Source organism: Phaenicophaeus curvirostris, chromosome 2 (genome assembly GCF_032191515.1).
Source record: "Phaenicophaeus curvirostris isolate KB17595 chromosome 2, BPBGC_Pcur_1.0, whole genome shotgun sequence".
NCBI classification, from domain to species: domain Eukaryota; kingdom Metazoa; phylum Chordata; class Aves; order Cuculiformes; family Cuculidae; genus Phaenicophaeus; species Phaenicophaeus curvirostris.
In genome coordinates, this window is record NC_091393.1 from 127,236,300 (window position 1) to 127,255,286 (window position 18,987).

General features: G+C 47.6%; 1 protein-coding gene across 6 annotated transcripts in view; it reads right to left on the reverse strand.

The window, feature by feature from the left end:
- Positions 1–457: 457 nt before the first annotated feature.
- The window catches only part of CAPN13 (calpain 13), a 58,084-nt gene continuing 39,554 nt past the window's right edge, over positions 458–18,987 (reverse strand). For 4 of the 6 annotated variants that reach the window (XM_069850847.1, XM_069850848.1, XM_069850846.1 and 1 more), the window contains 11 exons: positions 18,003–18,157; positions 15,936–15,972; positions 14,663–14,725; positions 13,769–13,826; positions 12,684–12,751; positions 11,036–11,104; positions 9,917–9,995; positions 6,959–7,075; positions 4,169–4,224; positions 3,161–3,213; positions 458–1,368 (listed from right to left, as the gene is read on the reverse strand). In XM_069850847.1, the coding sequence (XP_069706948.1) occupies positions 3,187–3,213; positions 4,169–4,224; positions 6,959–7,075; positions 9,917–9,995; positions 11,036–11,104; positions 12,684–12,751; positions 13,769–13,826; positions 14,663–14,725; positions 15,936–15,972; positions 18,003–18,157 (729 nt within the window). In that variant the 3' untranslated portion in view covers positions 458–1,368; positions 3,161–3,186. Of the gene's footprint in view, positions 1,369–3,160; positions 3,214–4,168; positions 4,225–6,958; positions 7,076–9,916; positions 9,996–11,035; positions 11,105–12,683; positions 12,752–13,768; positions 13,827–14,662; positions 14,726–15,935; positions 15,973–18,002; positions 18,158–18,987 lie in introns of those variants that run through there. The other 2 variants (XR_011336842.1, XR_011336843.1) reach the window with 2 other exon arrangements.

Sequence of the window (18,987 nt, forward strand, 5' to 3'; positions counted from 1 at the left end):
TGACAGCTTTGGCATTTATTTTCAGAGTTTAATTAATGATTAATGAGTTCAGGTGGGATGTGTAAGTCACACTTCGGAGAAGGAATCAGTTTTGTTCAAAAATAACTGAAAAATATTCTAATAGTCTGATTTTACTGCTTTCCCTTTCCCATTCCCAGCTAAAAGGTGGTTTCAGTGGCCCTGTTTGTACAAAGTCCACCAACATGAGGAATGCTCCCCAGGCTGCAGGAGGAGACACTGACACAGACTGAACTCACAGTAACGAAGACGCAGGTTCCTTCTCTAAGTTGTGACGCAGTTGTTGCCCCAGCGTGCAACGTCTCGCTGCCAAACAAGTGAATCTGTTGCTGGCACAGGGATGCCTCGATGGAAACTTGTATGCAAGGTCTGGGTGAGGCACAGCGTGGATTGTATTGCCATGGCAACCCCGAACTACTTTCATCCATCGACATCCACATCCTTCTTTCTGACATTTAACAGAGTCTTCAAAGACTTTTTCCCTGACAGCTGTGTAGATTGTTAGATTTGCTTTTATCACCACAACAAACATGTATGAAAGCAGAATTTGTGTGGGGACTACAGAAATGTTACCATTATCTAGCAGATTTAATTAAAACTTTTGAGCAGGAATTTTATCAGAAGAAGCACAGTATTTTTAGACATTGGAACTGAGAAAGAGAAGGCAGGTCAGATAAACTTCTTTCCTGCTATAGATGATGAAAATCATGAAAACACACTGAGCAATCTGTCCTGCATCTCTAATATGCCTCTTTGTTACAGTAGCAAATAAAATGGGATCCCTACAGTTGATGAATTCAAATACACACAAGACTTTTTTTTATTAACAACAAGTAAAAACAATCACAAAACTCCTTGTGTTATTTATGAATTATGATTAATTCCTTCAACATTTTCTCTGGCATTTGAAAATGGCACACAAGCAAATTAAGAAATAATTCCTATAAAATAGTCTCTTATTGGTTTTGTAACCTAAGCGATAGTCATTCCTTACACACAGATTCTGCTCTTATTTGCAGTGGAGTTAATGGAGCTTTTCCTGACTCCTGTGCGTTAACCAGGAGAACCAGCCATGCTTTTTACAGGAAGATGAGAGGAGACTACAGTCCGCACTTCCAGCTCACTCTGACCAGTTTGCCCATGGATCTCCCACATTATCCCCTCTCCTTTCTCCGAAGCAACTCCACTTTTCCTGGAAATGACTCTCCTTCCAGACACCTGAGTACCGCCAAGCGTAAGCAAATGTCTGTAAGAAACCTGCCCTCACTCCTTCCCCGTGTTTCATTTTTCATGAACGGCTCTTGCATGTGTTTCCTTGGGCTGTGTCACACGGGGGAACAGAAAAGCCACCTAAAACAGAGGTGAAGAGACTCACTCAGAACACAGAGCGCCACCATCAGTCTTTAGAAATCACTAAAGAGAATATTTTCTTCAACAGAAATTTCCCACCAAGCCTTAAGTGCGTTTTCTCATGCGGCCCATGGTTTGCTGGGCTCTAGTCTAAAGAATTCCAGCCCTCTGAGGGGCCCCTACTGTGACCGCCCAGTCCCCAGCTCACAACTGTTTAAGCGAACTGCTTACGAACACCCTACGGGCAGAATTTCATTCAAAACCAGTAAGTGAAAATTATGATTAATGATATATTTGCAGAAGTTATCATCAGTTTATGAATGATTCATGAAAGGAAAAAGAAGACTAAATTGCCTATGAATATCATTGCAAGTAGTAATTTAAACAACTTCATCCCTCAAAGTGAGGTCCTTCCAGCCTTATGTTTATCTAACGACAGCCTGCGGAGCCAGGCGCGGGCGCTGTGCGGTGGATACCGGTCTGTCCGCACACATCACCACATCCATGACAAAGGGAAGGCGCACTGCCCAGAGCACCCCAAGTGCCCTGCAAACAAATAACTGCGTGTAGAACTCAGAGAGGTGAAGGAATCACTGTGCTGAGTTGTGAAGCCCAGCTCCTGCTGCAGATGGACACACAGGATGCAATTAGGAGCCAAGATAGAGGAGCAGCTGGGTACAAATACAGACATGATCTGCCCCTGCTTTAGGTATGATTCTCCCATGCTTCCTCCCTGGGAAGTGTAGTTTAACCCCTTATTGTACATTTTCTCTTTCAGGTTTTCACCAAAGCCAGCATCCAATGTCAACTGCCATCAGAAATGCGATGTGAGATACCAGAGATGCTGTTCATGTATTATTATTCTAATCCCCATCTGGATGCAGTCCCTGAATTTCAATGAAGGTTCTGTTTTGGGGGGCTTTTTTTCACTCAGTTTTTGAACAGGGCTGGTAAGGAAGCATGGGATTTCACCCAAGAATGCGCCATGAGTTCCTGGGGTCAACCAGAACACAAAGGCAAGAGGCTGCTGTCTCTCCACTAAACTTTTCTCTAAGGATTGAGTTTTTCCCTGTTTTCTCCTCAGCGCCAGCTGTCTGGGACCAGTGCTAACGCTTTACCCATCACAGCTGGGAACTGCTGCACGGTGGCTGAGATAGTTTATGGATGTTTAAACAGGACAAGCGTTGCAGGAAAAGGCACAGTTCCTCTCTAGAACCAAGTAGAATTGAAAGTCCAGGGAAACCTCAGGAGGAAAAAACCCCTCTCCAGGTCTGACATGAAGGAAGCAGGTATCACATGAAACAAGGTAGGTGCTATGGTTCAAACTGAATTACCTAATTCAGTTAAAAACATGAAAACAGACTGACCAAGAAATCTAAGTGACTTCATATCCCCACCCTCTACTTGGCATTACGTCTGCTGCAGCCATTTAAGATATGCAGGAGTGAATGCATCCTGTAGAAGACAAAAAAGACAAATTCTGCCAGCTGATCTACTGAAAAAGTATTACTGCAGGTGGGAACAGGGCCATGTGGCCAACTGAGCTGGTGGTGGTGTCAGCAACCAGTAAGGCCACCAGCAATTCCTCAGAAAAAAACTGTTCCAAGTCCGATTGATTCTGCATCCCCCCTCCCACCCTACTCACGCAGCAGTTCTCACCTTTTTTCCTTCTCTCCAAGCCCACCACAACCCCAGGGCTAGCTTTCTGCAAGTCTCCTTTCATGTTAATAGTGTCCACTGTAAGGGCAACTACCCTTTTGTCAGTATGTGAAGGACTAATGAGATTTCTTACCAGCCAGACTAAGCTCTGACAGCTCTTCAGGTGTACATGACAAGAGTCAGCCACTGGAAAAAGAAGAAAAGCTGCATTTAGGTAGTGACACTACACACAGTCTTCAGACACGTGTCTCAGTACCTGCAGGCTGTGACCATGGTTGTTTTGTCCTGCACAGGACAATTCGGGGAGGCTGGAACTGCCTTTCTCCCTTATTACAATTCAGACCCACAAACCCTTTCCATATGTTGCATTCCATGAAAAATTACTGCAGCAGCCGCAGCAGAAGCTGTTGCTGAGAAAGGACGGCACCTGTGTGACTGCAAGTGGACGGGATGACAGGCTCTAGGGAATGTGCTTATCCTATGGACCATCCCATGAAACGGGTTCAGGGCCCTGCTTGGAAACTCTGCTCAGTTCTTGGTGCAACAAAGATGTAAAGAACTGTGAGCCACTGAACTAGCACTAAACTCAACACAGTGTATGCAGGAGCCAGCAAGATTGTAAAAGTCTTTTTAAACCCTATCTTGTCAAATAACAGTCCCCAGACTGATAAACTGCAGCACTTGGGCATATCGCTGTGGAGCACAGCAGGATTTTTGCTTCAGACCAGCTGATAAGGAGCCTGATGTATCCCCATTTGGCCAGCTCTCCTTCAGGCTGTGCTTTTAAGACAAACAGCAGCAGCAAGCACATGTCTGCTTTCTTTTCTTAAAACAAAGATGTTTTGTGATTAAGAATTAACAGATGAGGCAGTAAGAAATGAGGGCATGGATTTCTTCTTGTCACATCCTCAAAGTCACTTTGAGCAATGTTTCCAACAGTGACAGGCTGGCAGCAGCACAGGAAGGTGCTGTGCTTTGGGTGTGATGGCCCCCACTGAGCTGTGCTCACCCCAGCCAGGCTGTGTGGCCAGCGCCAGAGAACCCCAGGACAATTCCTCCCACGGCCCATCAAGTACATCACATCATCTTTAACTTCACCCTTCTGCTAACAAACTCAGAGAAGAGAAAGAAGCATCCTCACCTCCATTGCTGTCATCGAAATTCGCGACTCGCCTTCTGCTAAGTTTTGAAATGCATCTGTGGGTAGAACACAGAAAAAGGTATTTCATGAGTAGGAAGCAAGAATGCAAGGCAGCCGTGAGGCTGTGGCAGCTGAGGAGCAGAGCTGTGGTCCCTGCACTGGGACGCTCTGCTTGGTTCAGGTGTCCACACACATCGTCCTGCCCAGCCACAGGGAGTGCTCAACGTGACTGCTTTTATCTGCTCTCGTAATTTGTTTCAACAGCTGCTCCTGCCTGCAGACTGACAGGAGGACAGGGAGCTAATGAAACACATCTTCCCACAGGGGAACTTCCCGTTGGTCCTCCTCCATCCTCCTGGCCGTAAGCGATCACAGCGTGCCCTAGAGTGAGTGCTTCTCTGAAAGTCATCAGTATGCCTTGCAAGCTTTCTCTGGGGAATATAAATGCAGATGCTGCTGTTATTCAGCTAGAGTTTGAAATTAACGTCGCTGGAAGTTTTCTGACAGAACACTTTGCCTTCAGAAAATTTAAATCCATTCAAATATTGATATTCTAAGTGCACATTTATATTGCAGTTTGTCTAGGAGAAGTGTTCAAACCCAAGTGTTTGGATGAAGTCAAACCACAGTATTTTGAGTTCTTTTTATTCATTTTGAAATTACTTCTTTTCTAGCAATGTGCCATCATAAAGAGTAATAAGAGGTTGAAACAAATTTAAGCCTGTCTATCCTTGAATGAGACATTTCTCCAGGAGCCTTTTCCCCACCCTGAATGGAAAAGGCACTGTAAGATCAGGAATGTTTTGAGACCTGCCCAGCTTGAGACCAAAGTGCGAGGCTGTTGGGGGAGCACAGGGACAGGGCACAAGGGCGTGCTGCTTGCCAGCCCTGCAGGAGGCAACCAGAGCTACCTGCGTGACCCAGGGCAGGGAGAAGGCAGGAGGGAAAGCCAAGCAAGGAAGCACATCTTGCCTATAGGGCTCGGTGTAGGAGAAAGGCACAGAACAACCAAAGCCCCGTGTTGTGTCCATCCCTTGATGAGGCTGCATTTGTGGGGCTGGGTTTGTGCCCAGCAGCCTTCCTAGGAACAAACAGCAGCTTTGATGTTCCCTCCTCTGGGCAGAGGTAAGTGCCCTTTACTGCTTCATTAATTCCAGTTAAATAGAGTTTGCAAAGAAGCTGCTGCTTTTAGCTTGGGTCTCATCTCTGGCTATCCTGAAAGGATAAGTAATGATTTAATAGAAGAGATTTTATCTTCCCTACTCCACTCACATCATCATAAAGGCGGACTGCCTTTTATTCCTGCTTGTCATCCTTATCCTCTCCTGTAAAAATCTTATTCACAATGATTTGAAATGTTTGAGAAGCATATTCCACATTAAACCCTCTGTAAGGCGATAACTCAAAGACTCAAGAGCATTTCAAGGTACTCATTACAGACAGCAATGAAGAGTTTTAGAGATTCTTTTCCGCACAGACGTAATGGAGCTGTCTTTACACCAGCACTAGAAGTGTAAGATGATCTTTTTTAAGATTTAAAAAAACACCAAAGTACAAATGTAGCCATAAGAATTTTCATTATGACATGTATAATCACAAAACATAGGTGTTTTATAAAAGTTGTCTGGTTTTCAATGAAAGCATTGAAATCAGGACACAATCTTGACTTCCTGAGCTGCTTCTCCTGTACTCCCTTGGACTGGGATTTTAGGCAGTGCCATCCAAGTGGATCTGCTGGCTTCTACTGGCCCACAAAACACCAGTGGCAAAAAATGAACATTCATTTCCATGCACTGTCAATACCCAGCTCATTCCAATGACGAACTAAACTGCTGTTCATGCACACAGGTCACAGTTGCTGGGTTTGTTTACCTACGAACATTTCCAGTCAAAATACTAAAAAAAAAAGTATCAGAAACTATGTTTTTGTAAAACAGAATTCTACTTACTTTCATGCAAAGGCTTATTTACAGACACTCCCTCCTTGCGGCTGCCAGACAACAGCCGGACACCACACAGGGCATGGGTTTGTTTATCTGCTGAGAAGGATCTCAGGCCTTCTCCTTACAGAAAGAACTTTGCTGAAGTTGGTGGGAACATCTCTCCATGAACAAACCCAACAAACACTCTCCTTGCTGTGGTTCAGACTTCTCCAAATATTAACCAAAAGGCCTTCCACTTGAGTTGAGCTGCCCCTTTCCTCTCCGCTGACCGCAATCGCGTGCAGCCTCCCCTCTGGTACTGGCTATGCCCCACACCGTCCCCAGGGAAGCTCTGCTGCAGATCAGGATGCACCTTGTTTTCAGAAAATGAGTCTGAGCACGCAGGGGCTCTAAGGACGAACCTGCAGAGGCTGAATTCAGGCAGCAAGGACTGGGAACAGAAGTTCTGGATATCCATTGCCATCACTCCTCGGCAGGGAAAAATACAGAGCAGCGTGGTGCTGCTGTGGCCCTCAGACACTCAAGAACTCTGACGGAAAATGGGGACTGACCTTCCTTCCAGCTCCTGTCAGGGAAGGCATCGCTGTATTCCCAGCTGCAGCTTCCTCCCAGCACTGAACTGTTGTCTACCTGCTGGTTGCTCCAAACAGGCTGCCCAGAGGGATGCCTGGACCACACTTGCACTGTGGACAGGCTTGGTCTTTCCAAGCTACACTGTTAGAAGTGGTTTATCGCGTCTAGCGGGGTGTCCCTCACCTCCTGCCATGCCCTCAGTCAGGCTTTGCAGGGTCCCCTAGAAAGGACACCGCTGCTACCCCCCCTGCCCGACCCTGTTCCCAGGACTCACGGGTCACGGTCTCAAGGCGCAGCATGCAGCAGATGAAGTCCGAGAAGCTGATTCTCCCGGCACCATCGCCATACCGCAGGGCCATCAGGCGCACAAGCTGCTCGTTGGCAACAAGACCTGCAAATGGAAGAGGAGCGAGAGCACTGGGGATGCACTGGGGGAGGATGGACCGGCTCTGCAGGCTTTGGGCACCCTGCAGAGAACCCAGACTCCCCCCCACCTCCACCCTGCCACGCTGGGTCTGCTCCACATCCCTGGGTGGAGCGCACCTTCCCTGGGTTTGTGCATAAGCCTTAGGCAGAGCAAGGGAAAAGGCAAATTTGTTTGTTCAACTGCTCCAATCGTGGCTGAGGCCAACAAGCAGGAAACATAGAGCTAACTAATCTTCTGTGATCTTGGCTTGCCTTTTTAGCTTTTATTTTCCATAAGAAAGGGTGTTTTCTTGCGCTCATAACTGTTAAAGTCTGAGCGAAGCATTTATTCTACAACACCACTGCACTTTCTGCTGAAGAGGGAGACACCGCACGCCCACGCTGTTATGCAGTTCAGCATGCCTGGGATTCTTAATTTTTACATTTTCTCTTCCATTAGAAAATGGTGAAGGGTGCATTTCTTTTTTATGAGCTGATTATTCAGTATTTGTGTCACAGTCTGTTCGGATGGAAATTGGTATTCAATTGAATGAACAAAAATTGCCTTTTTGAATGGTTCTTTTATTAGTTAAATAAAACTACCCTAAGTGCGCTGGCTACATAAGATAAATGATTTAAGTATATTTTGAACTAAAAGCCGATTTGCTAAACAAAAGAGATTTTTTTCTGCAGCAAGCTGGACTGATAGCTTGGGTTTAATGATTCTCCATGACTTCAGAGAAGTCTCATTTTCTCACTCCCAGCTTTTAGTGGCTCAGCTGGAAGAGACAGACCTTTCTTGCCTTTTCAACCAGCTCCAAACTCTCCTGATTTAAATGAACTCATCATGGAGCCAAATGAGTTGAATAAGCAGAAAAGAAGGAAATGATTTCCGTACACCTGTGCAGGGGAGAAAGCCAGTGCAAGGGGGTTAGGATGTCAGCACACTCTGGGTGCAAAAGCTGTGTTGGAGGAGGTCTCCAGCAGGAAACAGACACACAATTTTGAGCATATAAATAGTGGAAATACAGCTGGGTTTAAGATACATTTCAAAATTAAGATAAACCCAACTTCAGGGATTTTCCATGAGAAAAAATAATTTGAAAAAATCTAATTAACGAAATTCCTCTTTGATTCTGGTTTTAAATGACTGCCAAGAACAACTGTAGTAGTAAGCAATGAATCCTGTCTCACTTAACCTCTCAAAGGCAGTAGGAATTCAATCAAGCTCTCTCTGGAGAGCAGATTCCAGCAAGCACTGCAGTGCTGCTTATGAGATGCTATAACTGCGTCTCACACCAGTAAAACACTGACAGTTTGGCCTGGCCAGTGCAAGATATCCCTGCTCTGAAATCTTCTCACTTGCAATGCCTCTGTTAACCTCACTAACAGGATCAACATTCAGTGCTCTCTGTTCCTAAGATGTTTCAGTATGGGCTGCTGTTATTTGTAAAGTTACTCCTACACCTCTTGTCTGCTGGACTCCTCACTCAAGTTTCAGTCAAGCTTCATAACACAGACTTTATGTTTCCCTATTTTTTTTTAATTATCATGATGCATTTAATATTGAGAGTGAGGAGTTTGCACAGCCCCCAGGCCAACGCTCCCGCATGGCAGGCCAGCACTGCTGTGACAGCCGCCAGCCTGCTTTTCTCTGGCAGAAAATCTGCCCCTTAGTCTTGCTTTGAAGCATTAGGACAACACTCAAATTAAGCCCACATTTCAGTGTTTTGCTGGGGAAAGCACTAGACACTGCAGGGAACAGCTGGCTGGGAGCTGTGTTCAGACACATTAGTGCCATTCCCAGCAGCACCAACCTCCTGAACTTTTTATTAGGCTGTTCGCTCCCTCCTGCTCAAAACCTAGGACAGGGGTCATCCTAACGCAAAGCCAGACTCAAGCACAGCTGCCTGGCTTAGAAGGCAGCAAGAATGAACTTATAATTTTCTTTTTTCCCCCACTCAGAACTCCTATGGCCTAACGTGTATTGATTTTGCCATTTAATAGTGCCTTTTTATCCCTTCAAACAGCTGCACGGCTTTGGCTGCCAGGACTCCGCAATGTACGACTTTCCTCCCAGTTTTACCCTTTAGCACCTCTCTTACAGAATGGACCTGACAGCTTCCCATTTGGCATCTGGCACATCAAGGGCTGCGCTCCTCAGGCAGAGGCTAATCGCACCCTCCTCCCAGCGACAAAATCCTGCGTCTACATGCCCCACACTGACGGCTTCACAGACAGCACTTCTGTACCCGGTTCCCCCTGGGGATACCACACAAAGCTCCAGGCAGCTGAACAGGAATGTCTCTACCATCCGATCGCTGTCTCAGAGCTGTATTTCAGGCACAGAGCCTCTGGGGAGTTGTTCCAACCGAAACACCCTGCTCGCACGAGGGTCCCCCTGTGCAGCAAACTGAGTTCCATGCGAACTCGATAAACACCCATCACCGTGGCGTTCCCTTACAGACCCAGTCACTGCCCCCAGAGAAACCGCAGGAACTGGGGCAAGTGTGAGCATCGACCATTCCTTGCTCCTTTTCTCTGCTGGATGTTCTGTCCATGAGCAGGGGAGACCATGGATAAGCCGCTCTGTCCGGTGCTGCGCTTCTCTGCATCCCTGCCAGCAGCCCCGCTGCCGCACAGAGGGTTTCTCCCTGAAAGAAGCTTTCTGCCTCAATGGCCTAAAACAATGCAGACCCTGGAGCAGAGCTATGATCTAACTGGCACCTCTGTGCAATCCAGACTGCTTTCTCCCTGAAACTCTTTCATCCTTTCCTTCACTGCCACAGGAACAAGAAAGGGAGCTGCTCAGCACCTATGGACGTACCTGCTGTCTGTATTGCGCTCCTCAGTTCAGACACATCAAGAAAACCAGAATGATTTCTGTCTTCCTTGCTGAAGATATCCTAAATAAAAACAGTGTAGAAGCAGATTTTAAACTCCTATCAGCACTCTCCAAATTTACTGCTACATCTAATTATGTAGGATGTTTTCCCTCTTTAATAAACGGGCTGTGAGGAAGTTCAGGAGATGAGATGGGCAACTATAGTAAGAAATGTGTTTATAGCAGGCTCAGACAGTATATTACAGTGTAAGAAATCCCAGTTTGGGGCAGGTGGAAGACATTTTGCTCACTCTCCCTGGTTTACATGTGCAGGCAGCAATGGGAATACTCGTACCTCTACAGGCAAAAAAACCATTGTCTATGAGAACTGAAATAAGCCACAAGTCCCTGTGTCCCAGCCTGGTGTGGGGCCATCTCTCCCCATGCACTGCTGAGCCCTGCAGGCAATACTTGAGGTGCTGCCAGTGGGAAAAGCACTGTGGCTAGACGGGGAACTGGCACCCCATGCCCCAGGTGGCCTCAGACCATCTCCAGAGGGATGAAACAAAGGAGAGCCCATCCAGCTTCAAGGCCTCAGGAAATCTTCCCATTCTGCAGCAAGACTGGAGGGAGAAGGACCTGACACAGACACTGACTGAATTTAGGTGGGACCCTAAATACCAAGTTACTGTCCTCACTGCTTCCAGACCTAATGCTTATTCTGGAGCAGAGACATTTCTCCCAGGTTAATTTTCCTGTACATTTCCACTACAAACTGCAACAATGAGAAAGTGACATTTTTCAGATAATTCTGTTCAAGAACTTATTTGAGCTTAGAAACAAAAAGAGATTTTCATCAAATTCTAAGCCTACTTACCCTTCCTACCTTTTCCCGTGTATTCCTCAATATTCCCTGCTCCAGAAAAGCCTCGGCTTCTCGTTTGGAGCACTTCACACGCACCACTGCTTCCTGAGCTCCAGCCTTTGCCTGAGAGGATGGAGCTCTGACCCACTAAGCAAGCAACTGTGCAGTTTTTGCCCGTGGTGCTTTTCCCTCATGGAGCACCTGCACCCCACCAACGCGAAGCGTGAGAGCACAGCAGAGAGAGCAGCCCCATGTACCATGTACTTCGTGAGACTGCGCCAGAGAGTCCCAAATTCCTGCAGGGTGAGTCGTCCATTCGAGTTGAGCTGTGCATTTAGTTAAGAACCGAACAGTTAATGAGAGCAAAACCCGGCTGTCTGTGACGCTGAGGATGCTGCCTTCACACAACGGCCCAAGATGCAGTCTCTTAAATTTGTTACTTCGTGTTGAGAAAGCCAAGGGCTTTTCTGCTCTGTTACACTTACAGGTAAATTCACCTTCCTTGGCACATTTTACAGCTGCTTATACCTGTGCTCACAAACAAGAAGACATTTCCATTTATGTGGTGCCTTTAAGCATATGGGAACCTGCGGTGATCAGTTCAGCTGAGATTTGGTCACCGAGCACAGAGGCCCCTGTGGGTGAACACGACCCCGTGCTCCATGGGCACGAGGCACAGATCCTCCTGGAGGAACGGGAACCGGAGGAGCCAAGAGCTTGAGGAGCAGTAGCAGCCTTTGAGCCACACAAATGCCACAGGCAAGAAACTTTCCCACCATGAGCTGCAGAAACCCAGGGGTGCCAGCAGACATCTCCCAGGGGTGATCGAGGGACTGCTTGTGGGCCTGCTCCCCTCCCTACACCATCTAGGAGTCCTGACAATGCAGCAACTCAGCTAATGCAGCTGAGATGGCAAAAACTCCCTGAAAGCAAAACTCATCGCCAGTGAGATATAAGCAGAGAAGCACCACTGCTACGAAACCTGAATGAAAAAAGCTGATCCTGTCTTTACAGGGCACGACAGGTCACACTGTACACGGGTCGCATGCAGCCCAGAGAATGAAAAATCCATCTTGAATTAAAGCAGAGCAGTGGCTTTGTCAGTTCTTCACACGTGCCATGCATTCACAGCACTCACTTAGCCCACAAGGGGGTCTGGGAATGGAGGAAATTCTCTCACTGGTGAGACACAGAAACCTGGAAAGAGAGAAGGACTTCCAGTCATTTTTATTCATTCCCTGGCAGTTTGTAAGGGTCTCCAAATGTCTGAATGTTATTTGAAGGCATGGAAGAAAAGAGACAGTGAGCAAACAAGGGGGAGAAAACACACGGGGAGAATTTATGTCTTCATGAAGAAGCCCTCTTGTTCTACAACAGCCAGCAATGCACTTCCAGCATTGTCTTGTTATCAATAAAAAGACTGCATGATCCACCTAAATAAGGAAGGCACACTGGAAAGGATGAACAGCCTGCCAGGCAAGTGCCTGTGACTTGGCAGCGACAGGGCTTTTTCCCTTCACACCAGCTTTGCGGGCAGCCTGCTCCAGCTCCCAGCCCAGGCCAGCATGGCTGCAGCCGTGAGGCAAAAGCCAACCTTCCCCTGAGCTCTGTTACCTCCTCACCTTGAGCCCTGCCTGGGACCCTGCGCCCAAGGCTGAAGCTCAGCCAAGCCCCAGCCCTGCAGAGGGGAAAATGAGAGCAAGGAGTTAGCTGGTAGCAGGTAGTTGACCACAGAGTCAGGGAATGCATAGCAAAAGCCCTGCATAGATGCTGGGACATTTATTTACTGAGGACTGTGGATAATATTTACTTGCAGGTTCTCACACTGGGATGCTCAGCTCAGGCATAACTCAAGGCAAGGATGGGCAGCGCCAGGTAAGTTTATTGCTCCTGCTGAAAGGATACATCCATCAGAGCTAAAATGCCTCTGCATGAATCAAAGCTGAATCTTCCTCCCAGGCTGGTCATTTCATCTATAAGGATTGACAAAAGAGAAAGAATCGGCGTGAGCGAGGCGGGTGACAGAGGCACCAGGTCATGTTCAGAGGGCAGAAGAACACCAGCCTGAAGGCTTGTGCAGCTGAACTGCCACAGATCCAGCTCAGGCTCTCAGACAGCAGCAAGAGCTGTGCGTCAGGTCCACTAACAGAGTCTGACGTGTCTCAGCCTGCTCCCTTCCCCAGGGACTGTGCCCTCTTTGGGCTCACAGGCAACTACCGCACAGTCTCTGCCCACCTACCTGCCCCGATGGAAACTCTCCCCTCTTGAAATACAGGAAACGGCAGCAGCAAGAAAGGCCATTTATGCTGAATTAGTGAGTTCTAGGAGACTTGCACATGACTGAGTTGACTCAAGCACTCCAGCTGTGCCCCGTCTCACACCGTTTTCAAGGTGGGCAGGTTAGGAAGGCTGGGCCGTGCTGAAAGTCAGCGTGAGGCCTCGGCAGAGGAGCAGCGCAGGCCTGGGCTGAGCTGGGTGACAGCGAGGAGAGTGGGAGGCACAGCTCCCCAGGTCACTCACTGGTGCAGCCCAGCCAGAGACTGAATTCCTGCTGGAATTGGTGGGGTATGGAGCAGAAAGGGTGCTCGTAGGGGCTGCAGGGACACCCAGGGGAAGGGCAGCAAGGGGCATGGTAGGTCTGTAGGGCAGAGGCCATCCCGCAGCAGAACTGGGAAGGGAAGGTAAAATCTGGCTGTCAAACAGATTCCCAGTTTCGCTGACGGCCATGCATTAGAGTCTGTTAGCTGCTGGTCTAGGCTGCATCCCCTCCCTCATGTGAACACTACTTTGACTTAGAAAAAAATAAAGCCAAACTGTTCCAGAGAAACCCTGGTGGAGGCACTTCTCATTCTTCAAGATCCCACAGCGCAGTAAACCACACTTAGGGGGGGTTTAGGACCATCAGGACAGCACTAAATCCTCTGCTTAATTCACACTAGGCTAAGGACAGGGAAGCATCAAAGACATTAGCTGGGCTGTAAAAGCTTTACCTTGCAGGATCACTTCATTAAGGAGTTGTTGCAGCTGCGAGGCATCGATAACTGAGCCCTAGTGCAGAACAAAATGCAAAAGAGAGGTCTTTGAAAAAAAGCTTTGCTGTATCACTTCTGCCCCAAACTTCTTTTCTCACACACTTTGGCAACCAGGAAGGACCCCTGCCCATATGAGAGGAGCAGCAGCACCCCTGTGGGAGCACAACACGGACTTGAGCAGCCTCTAGCTGGGTGTAGCCACAGGGCAGGCACAGCAGAGTGGGCTGGGAGCACTGGTGCTGCTGGTGCTCGCTTCCCTCTGAGCCACTCAGCCCACCCGTGAACCTGACTCCTGCCCTCAGGCACCCGGCGCTCATTTTCACCTCCACACACTGTTATAAGGACTGACTGTGAGAGGCCCATCGTGCAGTGACTGCTGGCAGTGGTTTTTTTAACTCTTGACCAAGTCGAGGAGTTCTTTATAACAAATTATTAAACCATTAAAAGCATCTCCTGTGAACACAGAGTTTGGCTCAGAAAGAGCAGGAATCAATTACTCAAACACTGACTGATGTCTGGTCTCAAATGCAGCATGAGATGTGGATGAGAGGGGGGAATGCTCAAGGCTTTCTAATTGCTTTCAGTAAATAAACAAGCCAAAGCCAGAAAAAAAAAAAAAAAGAGTACACACTTAAGCCCATCACCAGAACATCTACCCCAGCTGAGTGTCCCATATTTCTGGAGGTTGGCAGGTCAATCAATACTGGTTTCAGGGTACCCACTTGAGGATGGAGCTACATTTCCATAAAACATTTTTTTAAATGGATTTGTATCGACATCATAGATCAGTTTCCTTTTTGCAAGTCCACATGCGTTTTTTATTTTCCCAGCAATACATTTTAGATAGGATACCTGTGTAGCGTATCGTAGGAAGGCAGCCTTATAGGAGCTGTCCCGGTTCTGCTTTGGTACTTCCTGCATCAAAGACAAAGGACGCACATAAATAATTCAGTTACAAGACAGCTGGAGGCACAAATCCACAGATCCAAGCAGCTCTTTAGAAAGGACAAGGAATGTGCACTACAGAGCTCAGTTTTAACCTCTCAAAATTCAAGTGGACTAGGAGCAAGGAACAGCTACTGAAATGAAGGAAGAAGCACGGTTTCGACGTTATAACTTAGAACAGGCAGAAAGGAGCAGCAGAGGCAGGGCCTGAGGAAGGGAACAGAACACATCCAAGGTGGGGACAACAAATCAATACATAAGCACAGAGATACAAAGCCAGACCCTTATTATGGCCCTTAGTTAAAACAGTGAAGATTCATGCGAATCACACAGATAAAGCAGGAATTGACTTTTCCTTTCTCTTGCACCTTCTCAACCCCAAGGCAGGCTTGGCTGTACCTGAGCAATTGCAAACCAATGGCTAAGTGATTACTTTCAATCTCGCGGTGAGGAGATCCATCAGGCACTCACAGGAGCTATCCTTAACATTATAAAGTTTCCCCAAAAAATCTAAGCCTAAGACCAAATGCTTTCAGCTCTGTGTGAGATAATTCACACCACCAAAGTCCAAATATCGGAACAAGAGCAAGAAGTGTGGGTCCCATCATTTGTCCAAGTCAAAACATCAGCTAAGATGATCTGATGGGTCTTTTCCAACCTGGTGATTCTATGATTCTATTCTATGATTCTATAATGACAACAGCCAAGTAAATTGACAGGCTTGTCAGCAGAGAGAAGCCACCATTTACACCACCCCTCCAACAGACCTTAACTGCAGGCTGGAAAATGAATCACAAGGACAGGACCCTGTTTTCTGTTCTCTTGAAGCAGCTTTACACCTCTGGCTTTGCAGGCCTGCGCCAAGTTTGTGCTGCTCTGGCTAACAGCCTCTCAGCAGCAGGATCACACAAGCAGACGGTGAGCCAGCAGCACAGCCAGCAGACACTCCGGCCTCTCCAGAAAGGCACCCCGGCAGGCACCTGCTCTCCCAGCAAGGTCACAAGGAGCCAGGACCCAACTCTGGGATAGGTACTGGGTAGAGAAAGGAGAGAAGAGCAGAGTAGTGTCCATTACGTAGAGAAGGAAGGAGACAAGTCAGCAGAGGTGGCTGCAGAACACTCAGCTCCCAGGAAACAATTCACCACCACTGGTATCTACATTTGTTTTCCCACACTCTTACCATTGGCAGCACTGGGCTGGGCAGGGAGTTTGAATTCCTAGAAAAGAGTTACAAGAGATAAACTGGGAGAGAAGGGGCCTTGTCAGGGTGTTGATTTGCAGATGTGACCAAAGAGAGGCACCAGCAGGAGAACACGTTCTGCTCGTGGCCCCACAAGATGCTCAGCATCCACCCCTCCCAGCTCCAGTTTAGCCAAGTCTGTGGCACTAGTCATGGGTCTCTCTGCACATCCAGGTTTGAGTCTATGGCTGCTCTTGGGCTGCTGCCACAGCCGAGCCAGTCCTGCTGGCACCAGCAGCAGAGACAAGGTAACTTGTCTGACTTGGAGCATGCCAGGACTAACCTTACCTCTGTTGAGGCTCTGGAGCGAGTCCAGAGAAGAGCAACGAAGCTGGTGAGGGGGCTGGAGAACAGGCCTTATGAGGAGCGGCTGAGAGAGCTGGGGTTGTTTAGCCTGGAGAAGAGGAGGCTGAGGGGTGACCTCATTGCTCTCTACAACTACCTGAAAGGAGGTTGTGGAGAGGAGGGAGCTGGGCTCTTCTCCCAAGGGACAGGGGACAGGACGAGAGGGAATGGCCTCAAGCTCCGCCAAGGGAGGTTCAGGCTGGACATTAGGAAAAAATATTTCACGGAAAGGGTCATTGGGCACTGGCAGAGGCTGCCCAGGGAGGTGGTTGAGTCACCTTCCCTGGAGGGGTTTAAAAGACAGGTGGATGAGGTGCTGAGGGACATGGTTTAGTGATTGATGGGAATGGTTGGACTCAATGATCCGGTGGGTCCTTTCCAACCTGGTGATTCTATGATTCTACCACACAGAAGACAGGGCTGCCCTGCCCTGAGCCACATGAAGCTTTCACCTGCTTCCTCTTTGCCTAGTTTAACAGTCAGAAATAAAAATAGCATCTGGACTATTAAAAGGTAGCATCTTTTAAATGTCTGCAGCCTGAAATTGGGCCGGGATCCCCACCGCTTCTGAGACTCACTTAGCAGTAACATTCAGAACCTGGGTTTTGCTTTTGGTACATAAATTAGGCAAGGCAGATGCTGGTTTTATTGCATCTGAGCTACTGGATAGGCACGTACTGCAGAGACCCACAGGAGGGGGATCCTCAAGCTTGGCCCAGCTCAGGAAGGGGTGCAAGGGTCACAGGCTCTTCTGGAGAGACCTGCATCCCAAGGCTGAGCCATCTCGTGTGTGACCCACCACGCCAAAGGCAGTGCAACCCAGAGCACACACTCTCATATTTGAGTTCTATAACTAAGGAGTCGCCTTAGTCAGTTCTGGGCTATTTTTGTCAAAGGCCAAAGCCCAGAAAGCAATCTCATTATTAAGAAAATAATGTGAGGTAGGAGCTGCGATCACCTCCTCTATAAGGCTTATGAAGGAGAGACACTGCATAGTTGATGTTTCAAGGTCACTCGGTAAGGCTGAATGTTGGGGCTTGCTCTTTATATAAAGCACAGCCAGGTATTTACATGAAAATGTGATAATAGCTGCCTCTGAATGAACTAAGATACCATTTTTCCACCAACTTATCTTCAAGGCCCCTCTCACATGTACAGGGAGCCCTGCCAGCCCACCTATGAGGCAGCGGGTGAAAGGTTCAAGGCCTTCTCTGCTCTTTGCTTCCCCAGGTTCTGCCCTGAGCAGAAAGGGACTTGATCCGTCTGGCACCCAGTGGCACAATACAAGAACCACTTATATATAACATATAACTTAACCACTGTTAAGAAAAACAAGCTATCAGTCCTCCATTCACCAGAGAGATTTCCCCACAATGAGGGCATATATCTCAATTACTGCTCGCTTGTGCAGCTCATTCTACCCAAGCTGGGACTCTCGCAGGCTACAGACAAGTTATCACCCTGTTCTGCCGTGGCCACCCCTACGCATCGCACCACACAGCTGATCCCCCCACACACGGTGCCCAACACTCAGCTGCGTCTTCCCAACACGCTCCTAGAGTATGTTAAAACCAAATTGCCCCATTAGTTATCTTGACACTAAACTGCTTAATCCTGGCATACTGTAAGTCTGGGGCCCGTGAGGAGTACTTATCATCTTACTCATTGTAGTCCTGAGTCTTCATGAAAACCCGCAAAAGAAATTCAAATTCTTGGTTTGCAGCAGGAACAATTGCGTAGGTTCCTGGGCTCAAGCTGAAGTAGTTGGTCACATCTCGAGCCATGGAAAAACTTTCTTTCAGAACTCTGGAGTTCTCCTGAAGGAAAAAAATATAGCTGGCTATCTCCACTTCATGTCGGGAACCAAAGTAAATCAGAAGTGCACCGCCAGCAGCCTTACAGTCCCTCAGCTCTCTAAACACACACTGCATCTAATGTGCCTTCCCCTCCCCAGTGGCTGGAAAAGCCCATCCAGGTGACAGACTTCGTTCAAGGACACATCAAAAATGCATAAGGGTGGAAGAACTGAAAGAAACAGAAGGCAAAATGCACACAAGTGGATTTGAAGAGAACTTCAATTAACACAGAGCCGACTGGGGTCTTTGAAGGAATCAAGGATGAACACTCTTATTATACTAAAACCTCCCTGAGAACTACTGGGACTTGGAGTGGTCAGAGAGCTCCCTAAGCAGCTCACCCAGATGAGAACGCTTCAAAAATCACAACCCAAACCTTCCAGAAAGTTTCATCAGAAAACAGAATAGTCTGATCTTTCTTCTGTTATTCCAGTATTTTTGCTGAGATGAAACAAATATAACGTGACAGCTATTACTGTGATGACATGTAAAGATAGCATAATAAAAACCCCTTACTAAACACATTCCCCAAAATACAGCAGCGTGTATAAATTCCATTTAGAATGGTTATACAGCGTGGCAGAGTTATTTATGAGCCATGCCTTTGGGAGAAAATAACATAAAACTGCTATTTCGGGAGAAAAAAAGATGACTACTGTTACAGACAGCTGGGAGCTACGCAGACTGCTGAGTGCTTTGGGCCAGGTCTCGAGCAGATGGAAGTGGGCAGTGCCACAAAGAAACAAATGGTGTGATCCTTTTTGCACTTTTTTGGTCTCATTCCACATTCC